Below are 19,864 nucleotides of genomic sequence, written 5' to 3' on the forward strand. Positions count from 1 at the left end.
TTATCTCGTTAAAAAAAAAAGACTGTATGATAGAAAAATTTAAAATCAAAGACAATATAGCCACCTCAAAATGACTTGATATAGGAAGAAAAGGAACTCCTCTAAAGTTATATTGTCATTTTAGAGAAAAAAGTACACTATTAATCACCATTGGATTAAGATAGTAAGATTCATATATAATAAATGTTATAAATTTAAAGGTAATTAAAGTATCACTTTACCACTTTACTAACATTATTACTTTAGAGGATGAAAATTAAAATAACATAGACGGTAATATTAAAACCAAATCAATTAAAAATGATGATTTATTCAATTTTTTATTTAAAAATTATTTTTTAATTTTAAGTATAGAATTAAAATTTATGATTTAGAATTTAAAAAAAATTGATTAATATTGACTAAAAAAATTTAACTCCTTAATTGAACTCTTTTAAAAAATATATTATATGTGAGTTGTTACTTTAATTTTTATTTTATCTATAACATAATTTTCTCCATATATGTCCGAATTGAAAAATCATATATTTATTTTATATTTAAATAAAAAATCTCTTAGATAATCCAAAATGGCTCCATATTTGGCATATTTGGCATGAGTATTACTCATTAATTACTTGTTATGTAGCTTTTGAAATCTTAAAAAATATTATATTCCTATGATCATCTAATAGTTCTATTTTTTTTTTCTCTGAAAAATTTATTCTCCCCTAGATCTATCTTGATGTGAATGCTAATCGAAGAAACCCCAAACCTCATTTCCACACTGTCATCCTATAGATCAATTTAATCAGGTTCTTTCCCTGTTCATTTTGTTAATTTACCAGAATAGTGGTTATGAATTTATCCATTTTGGGTAAAAAATTTGTTTTCCTCATCATCAATTACCTTGTGATGTTTTCAATTGATTTGGGTTTTGTTTATTGTGAGAAAAGTTCTAAGATTTGGTTTCTTAGATTTATTTATTTATATGTTATGAAAAATTCAATAATCTTTTTAGAAACCTCGAAATTAAAATAGAAGATGTGCTATAATATATTGACGAGGAAGGTGAATTAGTTTCCCTATTTTTTTTTTCTTTTCTCCAAAAATGCATACGTGAATGTTAGAAAATGTAACATTTGATTTGGCTGCAAAAATTTGAAATTAGTTTCTTCTTCAACTTTGCAATTTTTTTTAATTAAAAAAAGTGTAGCATTATTGTAGCTAACTATTTTTTTTTTCCTTTTCTTTCTAATAGGTTGTATATATATATGGAGAGCTATGTTGGAAATAAAAATTGTGAGAAATAGTGATGGTGTGTTTTAATAATAAGTTGATTTTGAAATGGTGCATTATGGTGTGTTATAATACCAATGGCTTTGAGGATCATAGCAATTTCTGGGGTTTCTACAGTGTTAAGCTTTATTGCTTTGCACTTCTGCTCAGAATTTTCACTATACAAACTCATTTCTGATGGAATAATTAACTTAGAAAATAATAATAATAATAATATTAATAGTAATAATACCAAGATTGATGAGTTGCCTTTTGATTTTTCCACCACCATTGGGTTGTTGGCGAATTGCTTCATCAATGTTTTCATTCTTATCAATCTTTGTCTCAAGGTCAGTTTCTTCTTTTACTTGTTTTTTTTTTAATGTTTAGATTTTTATTTTCTTAGAATAGTAGCAAGTGCTAGTAATATTAAGTATTCCCAGATTTAATATAAGAATTTAATTTTGATATAGTGTTAGTATAAAATAATTTTATATATGTATACGTAAATTAATATTTAAATTAATTTTTAATATTTTTTTTATTAAATATATAATAGTCTTCGGTCAATTTTTTGATGAGTTAAATCTTAATTTGACCCTGAAATTTAATTCAATGTTCAAAATGACCCTCACAATTTTGTTGACCCTAATTAGAACCCCTAAATTTACAATTGTGGCTCCGGTTTGCCCCTGCGATCATTTTCGTCACCGTGGAATCTGACGCAATTACATGATATAGTGGACCCTACTTAAACGACGATGCATTGGATTTGCACCCAAACCCTCTGGAAACCATGTCGTTTCAGTTTTTTGTGGGTTAAAACTCTTTTTTTCCACTACGACTATCATAAATTGCAAAACATCAAGAAAATCCTTTCATTACGTGGTTTTCTAAAGGTTTGGGCGCGAAACCAATGTGCCGTATAATGTTCACCATGTCATGCAATTGTGCTAGATTAGCATTCCAGTGAGGAGATGATTACAGAGACAAGTGGAAACCACGATTACGAATTTAAAAATTCTGTTGTAGAGGTCATTTTGAGCATCAAACCAAATTTTAACGACCAAATTAAAATTTAACTTATTTTTTAATAGAATTCACTAATAAAAAATATTGAATTGGCACATGAACTCACACACATAATAGTTCAGTGTTCACGTGTGTGAGAATGAAAAAACAGTCCTGGCCTAAAAATCCAAAACTGCGTCCCTAACCCTTAATAAAAATATCTGCTTTTAAAATTTATAGATTGAGTTGGGTAATTACACTCATTTTTTTCCTCTCGAGGACTAAATTGTAAATATGATAAAACAAATACGCAATAAGCATCCTCTCCTCTGAAGCAAAGATCGTGAGCTTCCTCCTTTCTTTCCTTCCTTCTTTCTTTGAATATCAACACATTCGGTGTATGCCGTGGCCACTGCCTTCAGTTTAGGTCAATCCTCTTTTCCCTCGCTAACTCAATTTCGCTCCTAATTCCATCTCTACTTCCCACTCCGTACTTAGTTCCTCAATTTTGTGATGGTCAGTTATGATTAATTCATCTTTTTATTTCATTTCTATAACTAATCGATGCTGTTACGCTGTGTCTGATTTCGTCGGTGATTTTTTTTTTGTTTCTGACTTTTTTTTTGTTGTTGTTGTTGTTACTTGCAGGCTATGTTCTTCACGGAGTTGTATTCTTCTGAAACTCGTAAACTAATTGAACGACTCGTTAATTATATTATTTACAAGGTTATTCAGATTCTCTCTGTTTATTCAGCTTACGAATTGTGTTGTTATGATATGCATCGAATTGTTCCTTTGTTTTAGATTTTCATGTTTGTATAGATGATCCGAAGGTTGAATTCTTCATTAGATTTCAACTCCTCCGTTAGCATAAATACAAAATTTTCTTTCCATTGATACTTGAGTGAATACTAGGCTCCTACTAATTGGTGTTAGAATCCCGATGTTTGGATCCCTACATAGATATGAATAAGATGGAATGTGGGAGTGAGGGGGCAGAATTGGAGTTTTTGGCACGGGAAGAACATTCTAGTATTTGAAGAATAGGGTTTTTTCTTATACGTGGTCCATCTAGGTGGAGCATGAAGGAACTTCATAATTTGAGATGGTACTACTAGTGGTAGATGCTCTAGATGACTAGACTTATGGTTTGTATCAATGTTTGAAGTGTCACAGTCCTCGATTTCTAGTTGATGTGAGGTTGTAGCTTTTGATTGGATTATGAAATACAATGGAGGTTTGATGAAAAGAAAAGCATCACATGTAGGACGAAGTGAATTGAACATGAAAGAAATATGTCTTACAATTTTGAAGTCAAGAAGGTTGTAGAGGAGGCAAAGACAAAAAGGATTGGAGAGGATGATCATCTCAAACCTGAAAGGGATTTTATCGTGGGAGATTCAATAACCAGTTTGCTAAGAAAATGGTAAGGGGATATAGTTAATGGAGTGGAACCACCTTTGAAGATCCAGGAAAAGGAGAATCTTGATTTGACAAAGTAGTAAAGATGATGGGTAAACCAATTATATTGGGGCAAAGTTTGAGATAATATTAGAGTGGTATTTCGCACATGAAACAATAGTGTAAGGGACGCCTGCTAGTCAAGTCGTGGAAATAGAAAAAGAAACTTACATATGGCAAAAACGGGAATGAGAAAGTTAGTTGGTGATAGGACTAGGTTGAGGTAGTAGGACTAACAGGGGTAGTTGTGACTCGCGGTAGTGTGACTAACAGGGGTCATTGGTGAACATCAGCAATGGACATGGAAAATCTACCCATGGTTGTGATGGATGGGAGAGTGTAGTTTTTGATGCCGTGAAAGTTATGGCTTTTGTGGAGGATCCAAAAAGGAGGTTGAGGTTCCGAGTATGTGTCGCTTTCTCTGTGAACCTAGTTTCCATTGTCTAGAGGACTTGAGCTCAATGTTGTGTTTATCCCTTTTTTCACTCTGTCCATTTTTTTAGCATTCTGCATTAAGTCAACAGTGTATATGCTGTCAAGTGTCGACACCAATTTTAACTGCTGCACCTTGCATAGGTTTGTGGTTTAAATAAGAACGGGCATAGTTTGAAAAATACGTAATTAGTGCTAGCTATTTCTTTAGACTCAAATTGTTCCAATATCAGATTGTGACAATATGGAGGTAGTTGAATTGCGCTACCCACATTATGAAAAGCATTTATATAACTTACGAATTGTGAGAACTTGATAAGTCTTATATCTATCACTGCTTAAGTGTTATTTATTCATGATGGTGGATGAACAGGGGACATTTCTACCACTGATTGTGCCACCGACAATATATCAGGCTGGTCTTTGGTCAACATGGTTGACTGTGCTCTGTTCTTTAAAGGTATGGTCTGTTTTATCAGAGATGAAATATAAATAAGTGCATTGACTTTTGTTAAATGCAAACCAAAACAGAATGTCATTCACTTGTTATGTTGCTTAGATGTTTCAAGCTTTGGCTAGAGATCGTTTGGAGCGGCTGAATGCATCTCCATCTGTGACACCTTGGACATATCTTCGTGTATATTCAGCATTGTTATTCGTTTTCTTCATTGATGTTTTCTGGTATTCTTTTCTTTCTGCACCTCTAGAACGTTATTCTTGTTCATAGTATCACCATGGTTGTGATGATTGTCATGATTAACGTTCATTACAAGAATGTTGGTTCTTTAACACCCTTGTTATTAGGAGGGTATTGGTAGCAATGAGGCATTTGAGGCGTGAGGACAGCATTTTACATTTAATTGATTATATAAATGGAAAATTAACTTGCATGAATTGCTCAATTGTTTGTCAAATCTAAAGTCATTCATGCGTTCCTCTTGGTAGGTAATCATGGCAGAGTACCTTGGTAGAGTTGATCGTTATTGTGATTATGAATTTCCTATGCTGCATCTTTTGACAGATCCATCAGCATCTCCATATTTTGTACTCTTTGCCATGCTTTGACTGCTCATGTTTCTTTTTTGTTGAGGCATAATAGACTATGGAATGCTTGGTTGAAGGTGTTAGTTCTATGTTTCAAGGATGTAACATACGGATAGGGAATCTCTTATTAACCATTAAGAAAAAGGAAAGTGGGGGATGAATCAGTAATAGTTGGGTCGGTTGTAGTAGGAATTGATAGAATGTTACAACTGAAGGTTAATTTAAATTTTGTTACAAGGGAAACTCTACTAGGAGAATTTGGTTATGAATAGGAGGAGTGAATCTTTACTGCAGGTTTTATATATATATTATTTTTAATGTTGCTTCTTGGATTTGCATTGTGATAAAATCCTGGTTCTAGTCTCTAATATATATTTCTGTGGAGCCAACAATCTACAGTTCATGCTTTTCTTGTTTGGATTTGTAGTATGATTATTCTGCCCTTAGAGCCATTTTAGATTTAATTTCCACGAATGCTAAACCAAGTACTATTAACATCATTATTGTAATTTTATTGCTTTAAGAATGCTCCTGACGCTTTTTTTTTTTAAATCTCCTAGGATAAGGTTTTGTGTGTCAGTATATAGAAGCGATCCGTCCTCTCTGCATCTGTTACTATTCTTTGAGCCATTAAGTATTGCTTTTGAGACCCTACAGGTATTACTACTTAGTATGTATCACAACAGATTTGGGATTCACTTGTCTAGTTTCTGATGTTTGCAGTGGCTATTGGTGTAATGATACTGTTTTGTGCATTTCGTAATGTAGGCCATTTTGGTGCATGGATTTCAGTTCCTTGACATATGGCTTCCTCATTCAGCTTGCAACAGCAGTGATTGCCAAATGCCTAAACTGTTTAATACACTAACAGCAGGTAGTTTTGATTTAAATTTGATCTTTAAACTTCTAATAATGCATCAACATGATTGCAGTCATCCCGAATTTGCTTCTTTCTATTTTAAACAAAATATTGGATCTCTGACTCACATCTTGGATGTTCTAATTATATGACTAATTTGCAATGTTATTAAGTTGGTATCTTCTGCACCTTGCTTTTCCTTATTTTATTGTTTATGATAACAAAGCATTAATGTTACCACTTTGTCCGAACAAGAATATTTTGCTTTTTCACTAATAGGAGACCAATCATTATGATGATCTGTACAAGGACAGACACTGGCAAATGGGTCGAAGAGTAACCCTGTCTCACAGAAACTTGCTTTTGAAAATCTATCATCAAATGTGCGAGAATTATTCTCCAATCAGGTAGGCCAAACCATGGTGTATATGGCACATTGCTACAGATGTCATTAGAAGAGGACTGAGATGAAGGAGAGGAGATTTGAGATAGGTGTGGATGTAGTTGGAATGGGTACAGAGGAGGTAGGACTGGTGGCATGGGATGTGGATGAAGGAGTGGAGCTGGAAGAGGGAGATGTATCAGGTTATGGGACTGGATTTGGGAATGTGGCTGTTGAAAGTGCATATTCGTGAAACACTATCTTTTGAAATAAAAAGTGACCATTTGGATGTGGCCAATTTAACCCTTTGTGGTGGAGGTTTTATCTCAGAAATATGCACTCAGAGGAGTGAAAATGATATTTTTTTTTTCATATTTATCCCTCCCTTACATACACCTTACTAACTTCTAGGCACCTGACACCTCTTTTATCTTAATTAGAGTTGATGGATATGTCTTGCCTCCACTATCTCATTCATTTTATATTTTATATTTTTTTATTTCCTCTGGTTCAGAATACCTAGTTCTATTTCTTATTTTTATTTTTTATTGTTGTTGCTGTCCATATAAATGGTTGAAATAGGTAAAATAGTCCTGTTATTGTGAAATTTTTTTGTCCTTATTGTATTTTCCTTCTTGAATATATATTGTTTACCTTTCAACTTTTTGTTTTTTGTGAATGTAGTTCTAGTTTCCTTATTAAGTGGTGCATCTGCAGGTGTCTTACTGGAATGGAAGGGAACTCTTATTCGGAACTTCGGGTTTTTCCTCGATATGGCAACATTTTTAATGGCACTTGGCCATTACCTGTACATATGGCGTCTTCATGGGATGGCTTTTCATCTAGTAGACGCAGTGTTGTTCCTAAACATACGGGTAAATATGTAATTCTTAATCCTGTATCAATTCTACTTATGAAAATATAACAGACATTTACAAATAATTCTTTTTGTATCTGTTTGTCTTGTTTTGATCAGGCATTGCTTGGTGCAATTATAAATCGTATTAAAAGCTTTCATAGGTTAAGGATAGCTCTAGGAGCACTTAATGCTGCTCTTCCTGATGCGACAGATGCGGAGTTAAGAGCATACGATGATGAATGCGCTATTTGTAGAGTATGCGAATTTGTCACCTCTTACTCTTGGGGTTATCTTTGTTTTGGTTATACATGTTAATGGCATTTTTTTGTGGGTTAATGTTAGGAATCCATGGCTAAGGCAAAAAGGTTAAACTGCAATCACCTTTTCCATCTTGCATGTTTGAGATCCTGGTATGCTTTGGTTGAATTTTTTTTTTCTGTTTTATATTTGGTTGAGTTTTGCTAGATACTATTGTTTGCTAAATTGATTTCAGGTTGGATCAAGGCCTGACTGAAATGTATACTTGTCCCACATGCCGAAAGCCTCTTTTCCCAGGCCGGTCAGAAAATGAAACAAGCTCCAATGTTGGGGGAATATCTAGTGACGAGCAACTGGTACGCAATACAAATGCAGGACTGGATCGGCAAAACTCTGCTAGAAATACCATGCCTGCAGTATTGTATCCCAATCATATACCAAACTCGGCAGACAATGTCCCTTGGAGGTTTATATCTTCACTCAGTGCTTTGTGGTCTTCTATATCTCTGTTACTTCTGGCTGTTATTTATTGTTAGGGTTTTGCTAATAACTAATAAGTCTCTTAAGATACTTGTTGAGAATGCAAAAGTAATTTTTTTATAATAGAAAAGAGAAGGTTCTGATCTTTTCAATGATATTAAATGCACAAAACGTCAAAAAGTTGTTTTCTCTTTTTTTTTTAAAAAAAAAATAAGAAAACTATTTTTTTTTATTCATAACAAGTTTCACTTAGCAAAATCCTTATTGTTAAAGTGCGAGTTCTGAACTGTTAAATCTGTGTTAATGGATGCATTCATTTAGAATATTGAAGCTCCCTATTTTTTGTTATAATATTACTATAATTTTTTTTATACAATATTTTTTCAAAGAATTTATCATGCAGAAGACAAAATGATATAAATTCTTTATGGCCCCAGATATTAGTATCGTTAGTAATTCCCAGTCCCATGTAACGTTATGTACCTGTTAGGAAGGGTAGAGAGTGGGCTGGTGTCAAGGGGGACATAATTGTTATTGAGTAAAGTATAGGTGAGGATGAGTTTTGGAACTAATAGGAGAGAGAATGTTCGAGGGGAGAATAAAAAGGAAAATAATGGTTCATAATCCTTTTTAGTTTTGGATATTATGCATAAAAAGGAAAATAATGGTTCATAATCCTTTTTAGTTTTTACTTACAAACTCGGTGTATGATGCACTACTTTTTGCTGAGTTAAGTTTTACTTATTTAGGGGTGCAGGACTGGACTCAGGCTGGTTGCATTCTTGGCCAAATCAGGGTATTGATGGAGCTGGTCCATCATCTACAACAATCAGAACGGTTGGATTAGGAAGAGTTCAAATGATGATGAGGCAGCTAACATCTGTGGGAGAAACCTATGCCCAGGGTGCCTTTGAAGATGCTTCCTGGAGCCTCTGGCCTATTAATCCCTCCCAGGCTTCTTCTAGTAATCCTACCGTTTCTGTAGGTGAGAGGCCGTCAGGAGGATCAGGTAGCTTACATAGAAGAACTGGTTCGCAATCTGCAAATGATAATATGGCTAATATTCTTGCTATGGCCGAAACTGTTCGGGAGGTTTTACCTCATATTCCAGATGACATAATATTCCAGGTATTTTTCTTTCATTTGTCTTTTCTTTTTATTGGGGGCAATATATTATGTGATTGCATCATGAAATAATTTCCAATTGTGTAAAGACTTGTATGAGCATACAAAATGACAGTTAGTTTGATACTGCAGGACTTGCAGAGAACAAACTCTGTCACAGTTACTGTGAATAATCTTCTTCAAATGTAATGTATAATGGTATTTGACATCAAGGATTTTGAAGAATCAAGTGGAACTTCAAGATGTTGCTCTTGAAATGTCCCTAGAGTGGCACAGGCTTCATTTTATGTATATATTATTAGCAAATTTAACCTGTTATCCAAAGATAGTTGAGGAAATGTGTTCATCCTGGATTTGTAGCAAAATAAATGTGGTATATGTTCATGTGTTGCGCAAGTTCTCTCTCAATTTTAAGGCTGATGTACCACTGAGGATGCTGTAATTTTTCTTACCGTTTAATCCTGGCAGAGACAGAATATCCTTAAACAGTAATCTGTTTTAACTGAATTTCAATGGGCAAGACATCGGAATATAATAATAATAATAATAATAATAATAATAATCTACTATATATTTACTATATTTAAAGAGGAATCGGAGAGATTTGGTGTCTAAATGTCCTTTCCGGTATTAACCCTCAATCTCCCACTAGATTATGCAGTATCTTTTTAAAGAATAAAAAAGAGAGAGTAATATTGATGTATTGTGTCTGTTTGTTAAAAATAAATAAATAATATGTGAATAGAAAAGCTACTAGGATGGCAAGAAAATATTGTAAAGTCATGCTACGAGAACAAAGTTTTCAGGCACATAGATAGTTGTTGTCATTCATTTGACAATGTCTGCAACTCAAGAATCAAGAGGATAGTTAGCAGAGAAGAAAGTAAGAGTGTAATTTACCTTCAAATCAAGATAGTAATTCTCATTATAGAAGTTACAAATTTAAGGTTTGTTTGGATTTACTTCTAAAAGATCTTTTTTAAGTGACATTTTTTAAAATATATTTTAAAAAAATAAAATTAATTTTGCATTTGGATGTTTCATAAAAGTTATGCTTTTAACTATCGATTATGTCTGAGTACAATAAAAACAAAGTACCAATTTGTATATTTATTATGTTAAAACATCTTTTTTTTACATAAAAAAAAAATATTTTTAAAAAAAAATTATGAGAATTATATTTTTTTTAAAAATGTCTTTTTTTTTAATATTTTTTAAAATTTTGCTTAAAAAATTTACCAAGCACACAAATTTAAAATAAGATCTTTTTTACTAAAAGAATATTTTTCTTACCACTTAATGGTGATTTTTTTGGAAAGGAAAACAAAGAAAACAAAGGAAACAAAAGGGAGAGGAAGGCCTCCTAAAAACCAGCAGCTAAGTCCCTTGTAAGTAAGACGCGAAGCTCCTCCTAAGGCTCCAACAACTCAGTTTGGGAGATATTATTCACTGCCAAACTTTGCCATAACATCCGCAACATGGTTGGTTGATCTCTGAATTATCTTGACATCAGCTCTCCAATTCCAAGTCAAAATATCATGAATTTTAGAAACCAAATTATGATCAGCACTTTGGATATTAATAAAACGGTCTTGGACTAGGAGAAAAGCTTCCAAACAGTCTGTCTCACAAGAAATCTGCCTGTACCCTGCCTTCCAAGCCAAAAGTAATCCCCTCCAAATAGCAAAAAGCTCACAACGAAGATCCGTTCCTAGCGGCAGAACCCCAATACAACCACCTTGTCAGGCACCATTCGAGTTTCTGATAATACAGCCAAAGCCAGCACAATCGCCATGGATATTAGCATCACTGTTAATCTTAAACATCCCCCCAGGAGGAGGAGACCAAGATGAGCTCGGGCAAGATAAATGGACACCGTTAAACTTAGTAAACAAAGACTTTAATTCCTTATCAGATGCTGAGATTAATGATAGCACTTTATTAAAAGGCCAAGAATTCATAAGATTGAAAACATCATTATTCCTGTCTTCCCAAATCTACCAAAGACTAGAGAAAAAAAAGTAGCATTGATATTTTTCCATTCAAATATCTACTGTTTAAAGGATGAACAGTGAACATCATTAAGCTGTAAAGTTTGCCAAAGATAATCACGCAAACAATGAAGGATAGTTTCTGGAACTAGAGAGCGTGGGCATAAATCAGAAGAAGAAAGCCACAATAATGTCTAAAAAACAGCAGTTGGAAGAGCATTAATGGTGATTAACTATGTACTTTGTCATTTTATAATTTTTTTCTCACTTAAGAGAATTTTTTTTCATATTCCTTAACCATTTGTGATTAATTAAACTAAGGTGGTGAGAAAAAAAATCACTAGAAAATTATCATTTTAAAAATTTTAGGATGTTTGATAAATTTTTTTAATTTTTTTTTTAAAAATTATAATTTTTTTTAAAAGGATATTTTTACTTTAATAGAGAATTGTTTTAACATAATAAATAAACAAAAAAGATATTTTTATATTGTGTCAAAAAATATTAATAGATAAAAAATACTTTTACATAAGATTTTCAAATATCAAATTATTTTTATTTTTCAATTTGTTTTTTTTTTTAAATCACTTTAAAAAAATATTTTTAGAAAACTCACCTAAACAATTTAATATACAATGAATCAAATCAATTACAAATGTCACCTCAATTAACTCTGAAAAATAAGACCAGATGACTTTGGTATAAGGGTAAATTTGGGCTAGATTGATCCATATAGCAAACTGGAAAACTCGCCCATGGTAGATAAATATTTCCTCAAAATCATAATCCATGAGTTAGACTTCTTAGAGTTAATACAAGTTATTACAGCAAGAATAAATACCAGAAAGAAGTGAAGAATAAATCAACTACATTCAAGATGTACAAAAATAGAGAATATACTGAAAATCTTCCTATCATCCTATCATCCTAGCTACTGCCCTTTAATGTTCACAGCATAGAACATGTTTCTTCCACCATCTTTTGGTTGTTGAGTTAAGGTTGCTTCCCTTACAGATAATCATTTGCCACTTCTTTTGCCAGAGAAAAGCCGATTACACCTATAAAGTGTTCTTTTCATCAAAGTTTTCTTTTTCTTATGTTCTTATCTTTCTTGCTAAGTATTGAGAATTAGGCTGACTTGGTCTTAGTTTAAGAGGTTGAGTAAGTTCGAGCGCCACTTGCAAATAATGCTCCCTAAATTAACCAAATAGCAAGCTTTGGGTGGTAGACAAACAATTTGCATCTAAGACTCGTCACATATCATACAAGAACCTTTTTATGCAAGCTACACAAGAGAAACAAATGAATGGAATACTAACAATGAGAAAGATAATGCTGCATCATATTTATTGAGACTTCCATTCCATAATTGCTGACAGGAGAGTGTAATTAGGAATTAGATGCTTGTGTGGTAAGGCCATATTTGTCATTGGTGATTTGTCATTCTCTTGAAACCACTTTTCAATTGCTTTACGATCATATGAATATCCATCCGCAGCAACACAAGGATCATCCATCACATCCTGCATGAAATGAAACACATTTTGAAAATTAACATGATGGTTGAAAAAGTCATGTAGATGTAAGATCATGCAGGTAACTCCTTAATAAAATTTTATGATTTACAGAAGTAATACAAGAGTGGAAGGATCTGAATCAGTTAAAATAAGTCGAATGCTATCATTATGATGTACTTAAAACTACCTGAAGTATTGGACAGATAAAGTGATTGGGAGGTCTGGATCTAACAAATACTATTGAAGGAGATTCTTGAGTCCTATCAGCAATTTCTTTCAATCTTTCTAGTTTAGGAAGAACATGATCTTTCAAATCAGGCCGGTCTATTCGCCGAAGTTCAGCACAGCTCAGTCCTAATTGAGCTAATTCTAATGTCTCTTGAAATGGCCAACTTCCTGCCTCTGGATCCAATATATCCGTCAACTTCCCAGCACCAATTGCTGTTTCAACCACATGAGTAATTCCTATGGCTGGTTTTGCAGTCAATAACTGTAATATAACTATTCCCAAAGCATAAACATCTGATTTTGGAGATATCAATCCATTTCTTTGATACTCAGGGTCTATGTAGCAGAGTGTCCCAACAGGCTCAGTGTCCTTGTACATGGTGGATAAATTATCTGACTGAAGCATTGTCGAAAGGCCAATATCACCAATCTTGCTGACAAGGTTACGACCAAGAAGGATGTTCGCTGGCTTCAAATCACGATGGATGATTGGTTTTGGCTTCGAACTGTGAAGAAAGGATAGAGCTGATGCAACTTCCCATGCTATTCGATACCTCTCAAACCATGGAATAGGGGTGGCATTGTTTTTCCGGAGTAATCTATCATCCAAGTTACCATTCTCCATATATTCATACACAAGGCATCCATGCTCAGGACATGCACCAAGAAGAAGAAGCAAGTTTGGATGACGAGTTCTGCTAAGTATCTCAAGCTGGAAACATAGGGAAGACATATATTAGTGCTGTTGTGAGGTTAAATCTAATTCATACTCATTATTTGATGTTCTATTTCTTTGACTATTGTTATTATAATTATTCATGATTGTGTTGACAGTTATGCAGATATTAGGATTATCTTATCTATCCACTCTCTATTATTGATTTTCCAGTTTTTCTCCTTTCATTTTCTTGTTGCAGATATGCTTTCCATTTTAAATGCATATTATCTAAGTTTATGAGTTTAAAATCATTGAAAGAAGCATTTTTCACTTTTGGACTCATTGATTGCTTTACAACTACAGGAATCTCAATTTCAGTGTTTGAAAGGAACAGAACCAAATTCTTCTAAGGGGATACAAGCAATTAGCGAAAATGTAGGGACCTTGATCGGTGTTTGAAAATTTAACACTTTAAAAAGCAAGTTGGGCATATACCCACTTGATGGGAAGTTTTGAAAGTCATCTAGCTGTTGGGATTAATTTCTTTTTGGTTTTTAAATTCTGGTATGATAGGGTAGGATTTGTTACTTAACAAAGGATATGACAAGATTCTGTTTGAGAGTAGTTTAGACATAGAAGAGTTCATCTCTGTTCTTTCTTCTCTGGCTATATAGTTTGTATTTTGCTTCTTTTGAATGATAAGAGTGAAAACTTTCTACAATGAAAATTATTTTGCATAACCATTATATGTATAGTTTCCATACCTCTTGCTGGAATTGCTTGCTATTGTGGCCCCTATTAGGGTGAAGAACTTTAACAGCAACAGTTGTATGATACAAACTGCACTTGTACACCTTTCCATATGCTCCCATTCCAATTTTCAAATCTTCAGAGAATGATGAGGTAGCGGACACTATTTCATCCCACGCAAACTTTCGGTACAACGGCGTGGAACCAGTAATAGCATCCTCCAGCTTTTCTTTATCTTTAGCCGCACGGATAGCCTTTAACTCTGCTTCTTTTCTTTCTGCAGCTTCTCTTTCAGCACACTCTTTCAAATATTCCGCTTCTCTTGCTGCAGCTTCATATTTCTCTCTTTCATGTCTTGCCAATTCTTTGGCCATTTCCTCCTTAGCAAGAATCTCCTTTAGTTTCATGGATTCTTCTGATCGCCTCTTGCTGAGGTCATTTAACTGTTCAGAGCAATAAAGGATATTAGTTAGTCCACTTGATAATAGTAGTCGAAAGAATTTGATTTCAAGAAAGAACCGGATCCATGAGAGGGTCTGGGGTTCCATAAACAAGCTAATAGATATTACCTTTCGTGATGCATCTATGCTTTCGCTTTGAGCTACTGCATGCAATCCTTGGGCTTGTCTTAGTTCAATTCTCAACTTTTCCAGCTCAAGGTTAACATTTTCCTGATAAATGACCACAAAAAAATTCACTTGCAAAAGGATTTTGCTGAAGCAACAACTAAAAAAGTATAAAGTATTCTCATATGCAGCATAAGAGCCTTGAGCAGCTGAGCACATATTTGATGAAAGTGCAAATAGATTTGCATATGCATGAAATATGATAAGCGCAAGGACTATAATTCTAGTCAGATTGTTGTTGCCGGAGTCTAATGATAACATGAGAACCACATACTATGTGAATTATTTGCTCCTAGTTTTTGTTCAAACTAAAAATATATCTGATAGTGCTAATCAAGAAGGTACCATCACTTAAGGTATGAGTTGCAAATAATACAAGTTTGATTTCCTCAAGTTAAAGTATTAAAATCTTGATTACCTGCCTATTAGGTGAAGGATGTTCAATCGCTAATGGTTCCTCCTTGGCAGAATTTTGATCAAAATTCAAAGATTCGGTATCAGATATAACGCTTTTGTAACTAGAGGAACGATTCAAAGCATAATCAATATCAGAGTTTCTGGAAGAAGTTGAAGTAATGTTCTCTCTCCCAAAATCTAGAGATCGACCTCTAGAATGATTAGTTTCAATTAAACCAGTACTTGTCTTCAATAATGTCTGATTTATACTTGAAAGAGCTTGGAATCGCTGTGTAGTTAAGGAAGATGAATGCGAAGGAGCATATGATGCAAGCGAGCCAGTGTCTGTATACATCCAAGAAAAGGTAAGTATTTTTGCTACAGGGAAGTAAAATTGGACCAGTTATATATATTCTCTTTGTTAAAATATAGTAAATCTCGATTTTGTTCCCTTCAAAATTTTTCGTTTATTTAAGTCCAAACATTTAACAATTATTCAGATCTAATGACTACAAAAAAATCATTTTAATTTAGATGCAAAACTTTTTACAAAGTATTTGGTTAACTTACCTTCCAAGAAGCTCAAATTACTACTTTAAAGGACTTAACTGAATTATCATAATCTTTTAGGCTCTTACTTAAATTTAACATATTACTTACTTTATACATGATATTCTGCTGATACAACAATACAACTTACTACTATACCTGTCTGAGTGGTTGAAGTGTAATTTGATGAGCTGCTGGAGGAAAAACTGATTCCACTAGTGTCATCGATAATGCTATCATCAACTTGTATGTCTGATGGTCGTATGGACAGTTTTCCTTTCGATGTAGCATAGACTGTACAAAATCTTGGAGTGCATACTGAGATTTTTGCAGATATACCCTTATGTTTACTGAAAGCAATATTTCAGTAAAAGGAAGGTTATGATCAGACGGAGAAAAAGAGACAGAGACTAGGTAAAGATAGACATCTTATTTCTCCGTGTTTCAAACCAAAACTACTTTCAAATGAAGGGGAAATTATATATGCAAATTTGATCATTGCAAAGCATTTGTGACAGCTTAAGATTTTCAAATGACTGGTTTTCTTGAGAATCAAATACTACATGATATTTGCAATGCAATAGTTAAAAAATGACAAAAGTATCATTTTTGCTTAATGCTTCCTTTTACAAAAGGCCATATCACATTTGGTTTAACTAGTTACTTGGTTAGTGAATAATGAAAAAAATGAGAAGGTTGATTGATTTTGTTTCAACTGATGAAGTACCTTGTTTTCATAATTCAACAGAGTGATTAACAGCTATTGCATAATACATTATTGTTTGAATAAATACCTGGTAAATATGCTACGAGATGATGCTCCAACGACGAGTTTGGTTATAGCACCCTTAGCTACTTCCTCTGCTACTGCACCTGCCACGTCATCTGATTCAATCACCACAATATCTGCATGGACCTGGATCAACAGTATAAGAAATATAGAACCAATTTTGAATTCATCATTCTAGTTAATCTCTATGAACTAATTTCTTACCTTTCTCTGCTCACACATTCTTTTGAAAGGTAGAAGCTTTTGATTTGTCTGCCACTCCACTTCCTTTCTGAAAGCGTTTGCTACATCGGTACGCACTTGTGAAATAGGAATCACATTTCCCACTGGAAGTTCAAAAAAACAAGGATCAACTATGCATTAGCAACTCATCACATGTGAAACAATAGAGTAGGTGACATAAGTTACTCTTTTTTGTATTCAATAAAAAAAATATTGTTAATTACTGCTTCCAATTGATATCTTTAGTAGTAGAAAAAGATTATGAGATTAAGATACAGGGCCAAAATATGTTTTCAGCATTTTATCGTGTTAGTGAAAAGCAATTCAAGTGTAGAATTCTCGTGAGACACAAAGCAAGACTACTAACAAGAACACTCATTGAACATTTAACCAACAGATCAAATCCTTGCAGCTTTTCAGAGGATACACATACACTAGAATTTAGCAAAAGCGATGCATATATAAAGATGGCCTAAATTCAGAGATAAAAACTCCATGAACTTGTTCCTCAGGACAAAGTTGTAAGTCATAGTGTTATCAATATCATTGATTAGAAGTATCTTAACATAATAAGAAAATATAAAGACAGTAAAGCCTTATCCAACTAGGTAGAATTAGCCGTATGGATCAGACTAATTGCCATATGGTGTCCCGTCTGATCAATACTCATAATCCATATATGATATTTACATTGAAAATATTTGGAAAGTTTGAAAGCATAAAATTGTTTCGTAATTCTAGAATACAACGAAAACAGGAAGCACATATATTACTTGGTGTTGGAACTCCTTTTATACCGGGATGGACGTGTATCAGCTTGAAGACAATCATACCCTCAGGGACAAACTTATTCAGTGCCCACTGTACCACAAATTTGCTTTTCTTGTTACCCTTAATTGCTAGAGCAACAACGGATGAAGGCGAATGCTCAGATATACTATTTTCATCTGCCTTATCTTGAATCCTTTCCATATTGTGTTACCAACGTCAAAGACAATGAATTCTCTGCAAATAAAAACACAAATTTGAATGCTTAACCAGAATAGAAGAAATTAATTTAGTGGAAGCCTCTAAGAAAAAGGATGCTCAGTGTTGTAATATTAAAAAAGATAAAAATAAACACACAAAACACCAACTTTTCAAACAACCCTATTCATTGTTACAAAAAACCTCATCAATGAACAAGGGACCAAGGACCTAGCACATTTTAAGCTCCAAATTCAAATAATTAAAAGAGTAAACAACCAATTTTAGCTCCTAAAAGAATAATCCGCCGAAAATTTCGCCATCGAAAGAAAGAAATACAAGCATGGTCTTCCAAATATGAAAAACATTTGACAAAATTCCCTTTCTTCTTCTACTTAGCTTATATTTTGGAGCATTTTATCAGATATTATGTATCTTTAAGGAGAAGTCATCGCTTGCTTCTTTCTTTTTGGACTAAATTGTCAATATCACAATAATTTAGATATTAAATTGGTGATTTACCCTAAAAATGAAAAATCCTTCTTTTTCTCCCTTGGAATGCAGAGAATATCCAATTACCACTGTTCTCAATTCAAGCCAAAATCAATGAAGCCACATGTTACACATAATTCATAATTTCTATGGGGAAATGAAAACTATTAAGATCCAACAATCATGTTAAGAATACAGAGTACAAAGAAATTGAAGAAGATTCTGAACTAACCAATCAAAACAAACAGCTACTGCTAAGTTGAAACCTTGAATGACAAAAAAAAAAAATAAAAGAATGAAAAGCAATGAAGTGTTTGCCTCAAACCTTAGCTTATGAATCTTATCTGAAATGGAAGTTTCCGCATTTCACCACTCAGATTCTGAAACAAAATTCGGTAACCAGAAATATCAAACAAAAGGTTTTGATTAAACGTGGAACACAGCAAAACGTGAACTTAACCACGCCTAGAAGAAGCGTTGACCGTTCAGTCAATGACCTCAAAATGTAAACTTTTTTTTTTCCTTTTTTTCTAGAATTTTGCTAACAAGTATTTTAAATTTCTTTTTTATCATTGTTGAAAATAGAAAAGTTTTTATTGGAAAAATAAATGAGATTTTGAAATTTTTCATTTTTTATAAATAGAGTTTAGGTAAGCATTTAAATTTTATCTGTTTTTTAATAACAAAAATTCTTCATTTATAATTTTAAGGTTTAATTACTCTGTTGGTCCCTATAGTTTCGTGAAATTTTCAATTAGGTCCTTATACTTTTTTTCTTTTTAATTGAGTTCTTACACTAAATTTTTTTTTTCAATTAAGTCCTTCTTAGTAATAATTGACTTAATTTTATAGGGATCCAACTAAAAAAAAATTAGTATAGAGACCTAAATAAAAAAAAAGTGTAGGAACCCAATTAAAAAAAAAATTGGTGCAAGGACTCAATTAGAAAGAAAAAAAATATAGGGACCTAATTGAAAATTTCACGAAACTATAAGACCAACAAAGTAATTAAACCTAATTTTAATGTATTAATTAAACTCTTTACATAAATTTGTTTTATCTATATAAGTCTTCATGTAAGGTCATAAAAAATTTATATAAATAATTAATCATATATTATCATATTAATGAAAATAATTATTTAAATACATAAATCTAATTGAATAATTATGTTAAATTTTTAGAATACAATATTAAAATTAAACTTGTTTTAATGGGGTATTTACTATTTAGTCATTGAAAATTTGAAATTGATTAAACAACAACTTGTAATCATGAATTGACGGCAGAGAATTTTTTAAATAAATCTCCTAATTTTCAAAGCATTTTCTTGTCTGGAATGTGTCTAGTCAAAGAAGAAAAAAAAAAAAAAAAAGAAGGAGCCGTCAGAAGCAATAACCACCAACCATAAATTAGTTTATTTCTGGGTTTCGTGGATATTTCCATTATATAAACCCTGGAAGTTGTTAAATAATTACAAAAATAAATAAAATAAGACAAAACGGTAACAA

The 19,864-nt window shown here is 32.8% G+C and overlaps 2 protein-coding genes across 6 annotated transcripts; one reads left to right on the plus strand and one right to left on the minus strand.

The window, feature by feature from the left end:
• The first annotated feature begins 2,506 nt into the window (after positions 1-2,506).
• Positions 2,507-9,660, plus strand: LOC112782705 (E3 ubiquitin protein ligase RIN2). Of its 2 annotated transcripts, none has more exons than XM_025825228.3 (12): positions 2,507-2,695; positions 2,917-2,994; positions 4,535-4,621; positions 4,721-4,842; positions 5,766-5,862; positions 5,974-6,079; positions 7,164-7,321; positions 7,423-7,560; positions 7,648-7,715; positions 7,799-8,029; positions 8,793-9,171; positions 9,301-9,660. In XM_025825228.3, the coding sequence occupies exons 2-12, from the start codon at positions 2,920-2,922 to the stop codon at positions 9,355-9,357; spliced, it is 1,518 nt and encodes a 505-aa protein (XP_025681013.1). In that variant the 5' UTR covers positions 2,507-2,695; positions 2,917-2,919; the 3' UTR covers positions 9,358-9,660. The 2 variants fall into 2 exon arrangements, with proteins under 2 accessions (XP_025681013.1, XP_025681012.1); XM_025825227.3 differs by having other exon boundaries at positions 2,512-2,784.
• A 2,194-nt stretch (positions 9,661-11,854) lies between these two features.
• On the minus strand, positions 11,855-19,024 carry LOC112783606 (U-box domain-containing protein 35). Of its 4 annotated transcripts, none has more exons than XM_025826629.3 (10): positions 18,679-19,024; positions 17,669-17,900; positions 16,878-16,999; positions 16,678-16,799; positions 16,043-16,233; positions 15,357-15,679; positions 14,882-14,983; positions 14,327-14,755; positions 12,864-13,616; positions 11,855-12,682 (listed from the first exon to the last, which is right to left on the minus strand). In XM_025826629.3, exons 2-10 carry the CDS (start codon positions 17,865-17,867, stop codon positions 12,506-12,508), a joined length of 2,418 nt encoding a protein of 805 aa, XP_025682414.1. In that variant the 5' UTR covers positions 17,868-17,900; positions 18,679-19,024; the 3' UTR covers positions 11,855-12,505. The 4 variants fall into 4 exon arrangements, with proteins under 4 accessions (XP_025682414.1, XP_025682417.1, XP_072085498.1 ...); XM_025826632.3 differs by having other exon boundaries at positions 17,693-17,900; positions 18,679-19,015; XM_072229397.1 differs by having other exon boundaries at positions 17,693-17,900; positions 18,586-18,781.
• Between the last annotated feature and the right edge of the window lie 840 nt (positions 19,025-19,864).

The sequence above is a fragment of the Arachis hypogaea genome, chromosome 20 (genome assembly GCF_003086295.3).
Source record: "Arachis hypogaea cultivar Tifrunner chromosome 20, arahy.Tifrunner.gnm2.J5K5, whole genome shotgun sequence".
Classification (NCBI taxonomy): Eukaryota; Viridiplantae; Streptophyta; class Magnoliopsida; order Fabales; family Fabaceae; genus Arachis; species Arachis hypogaea.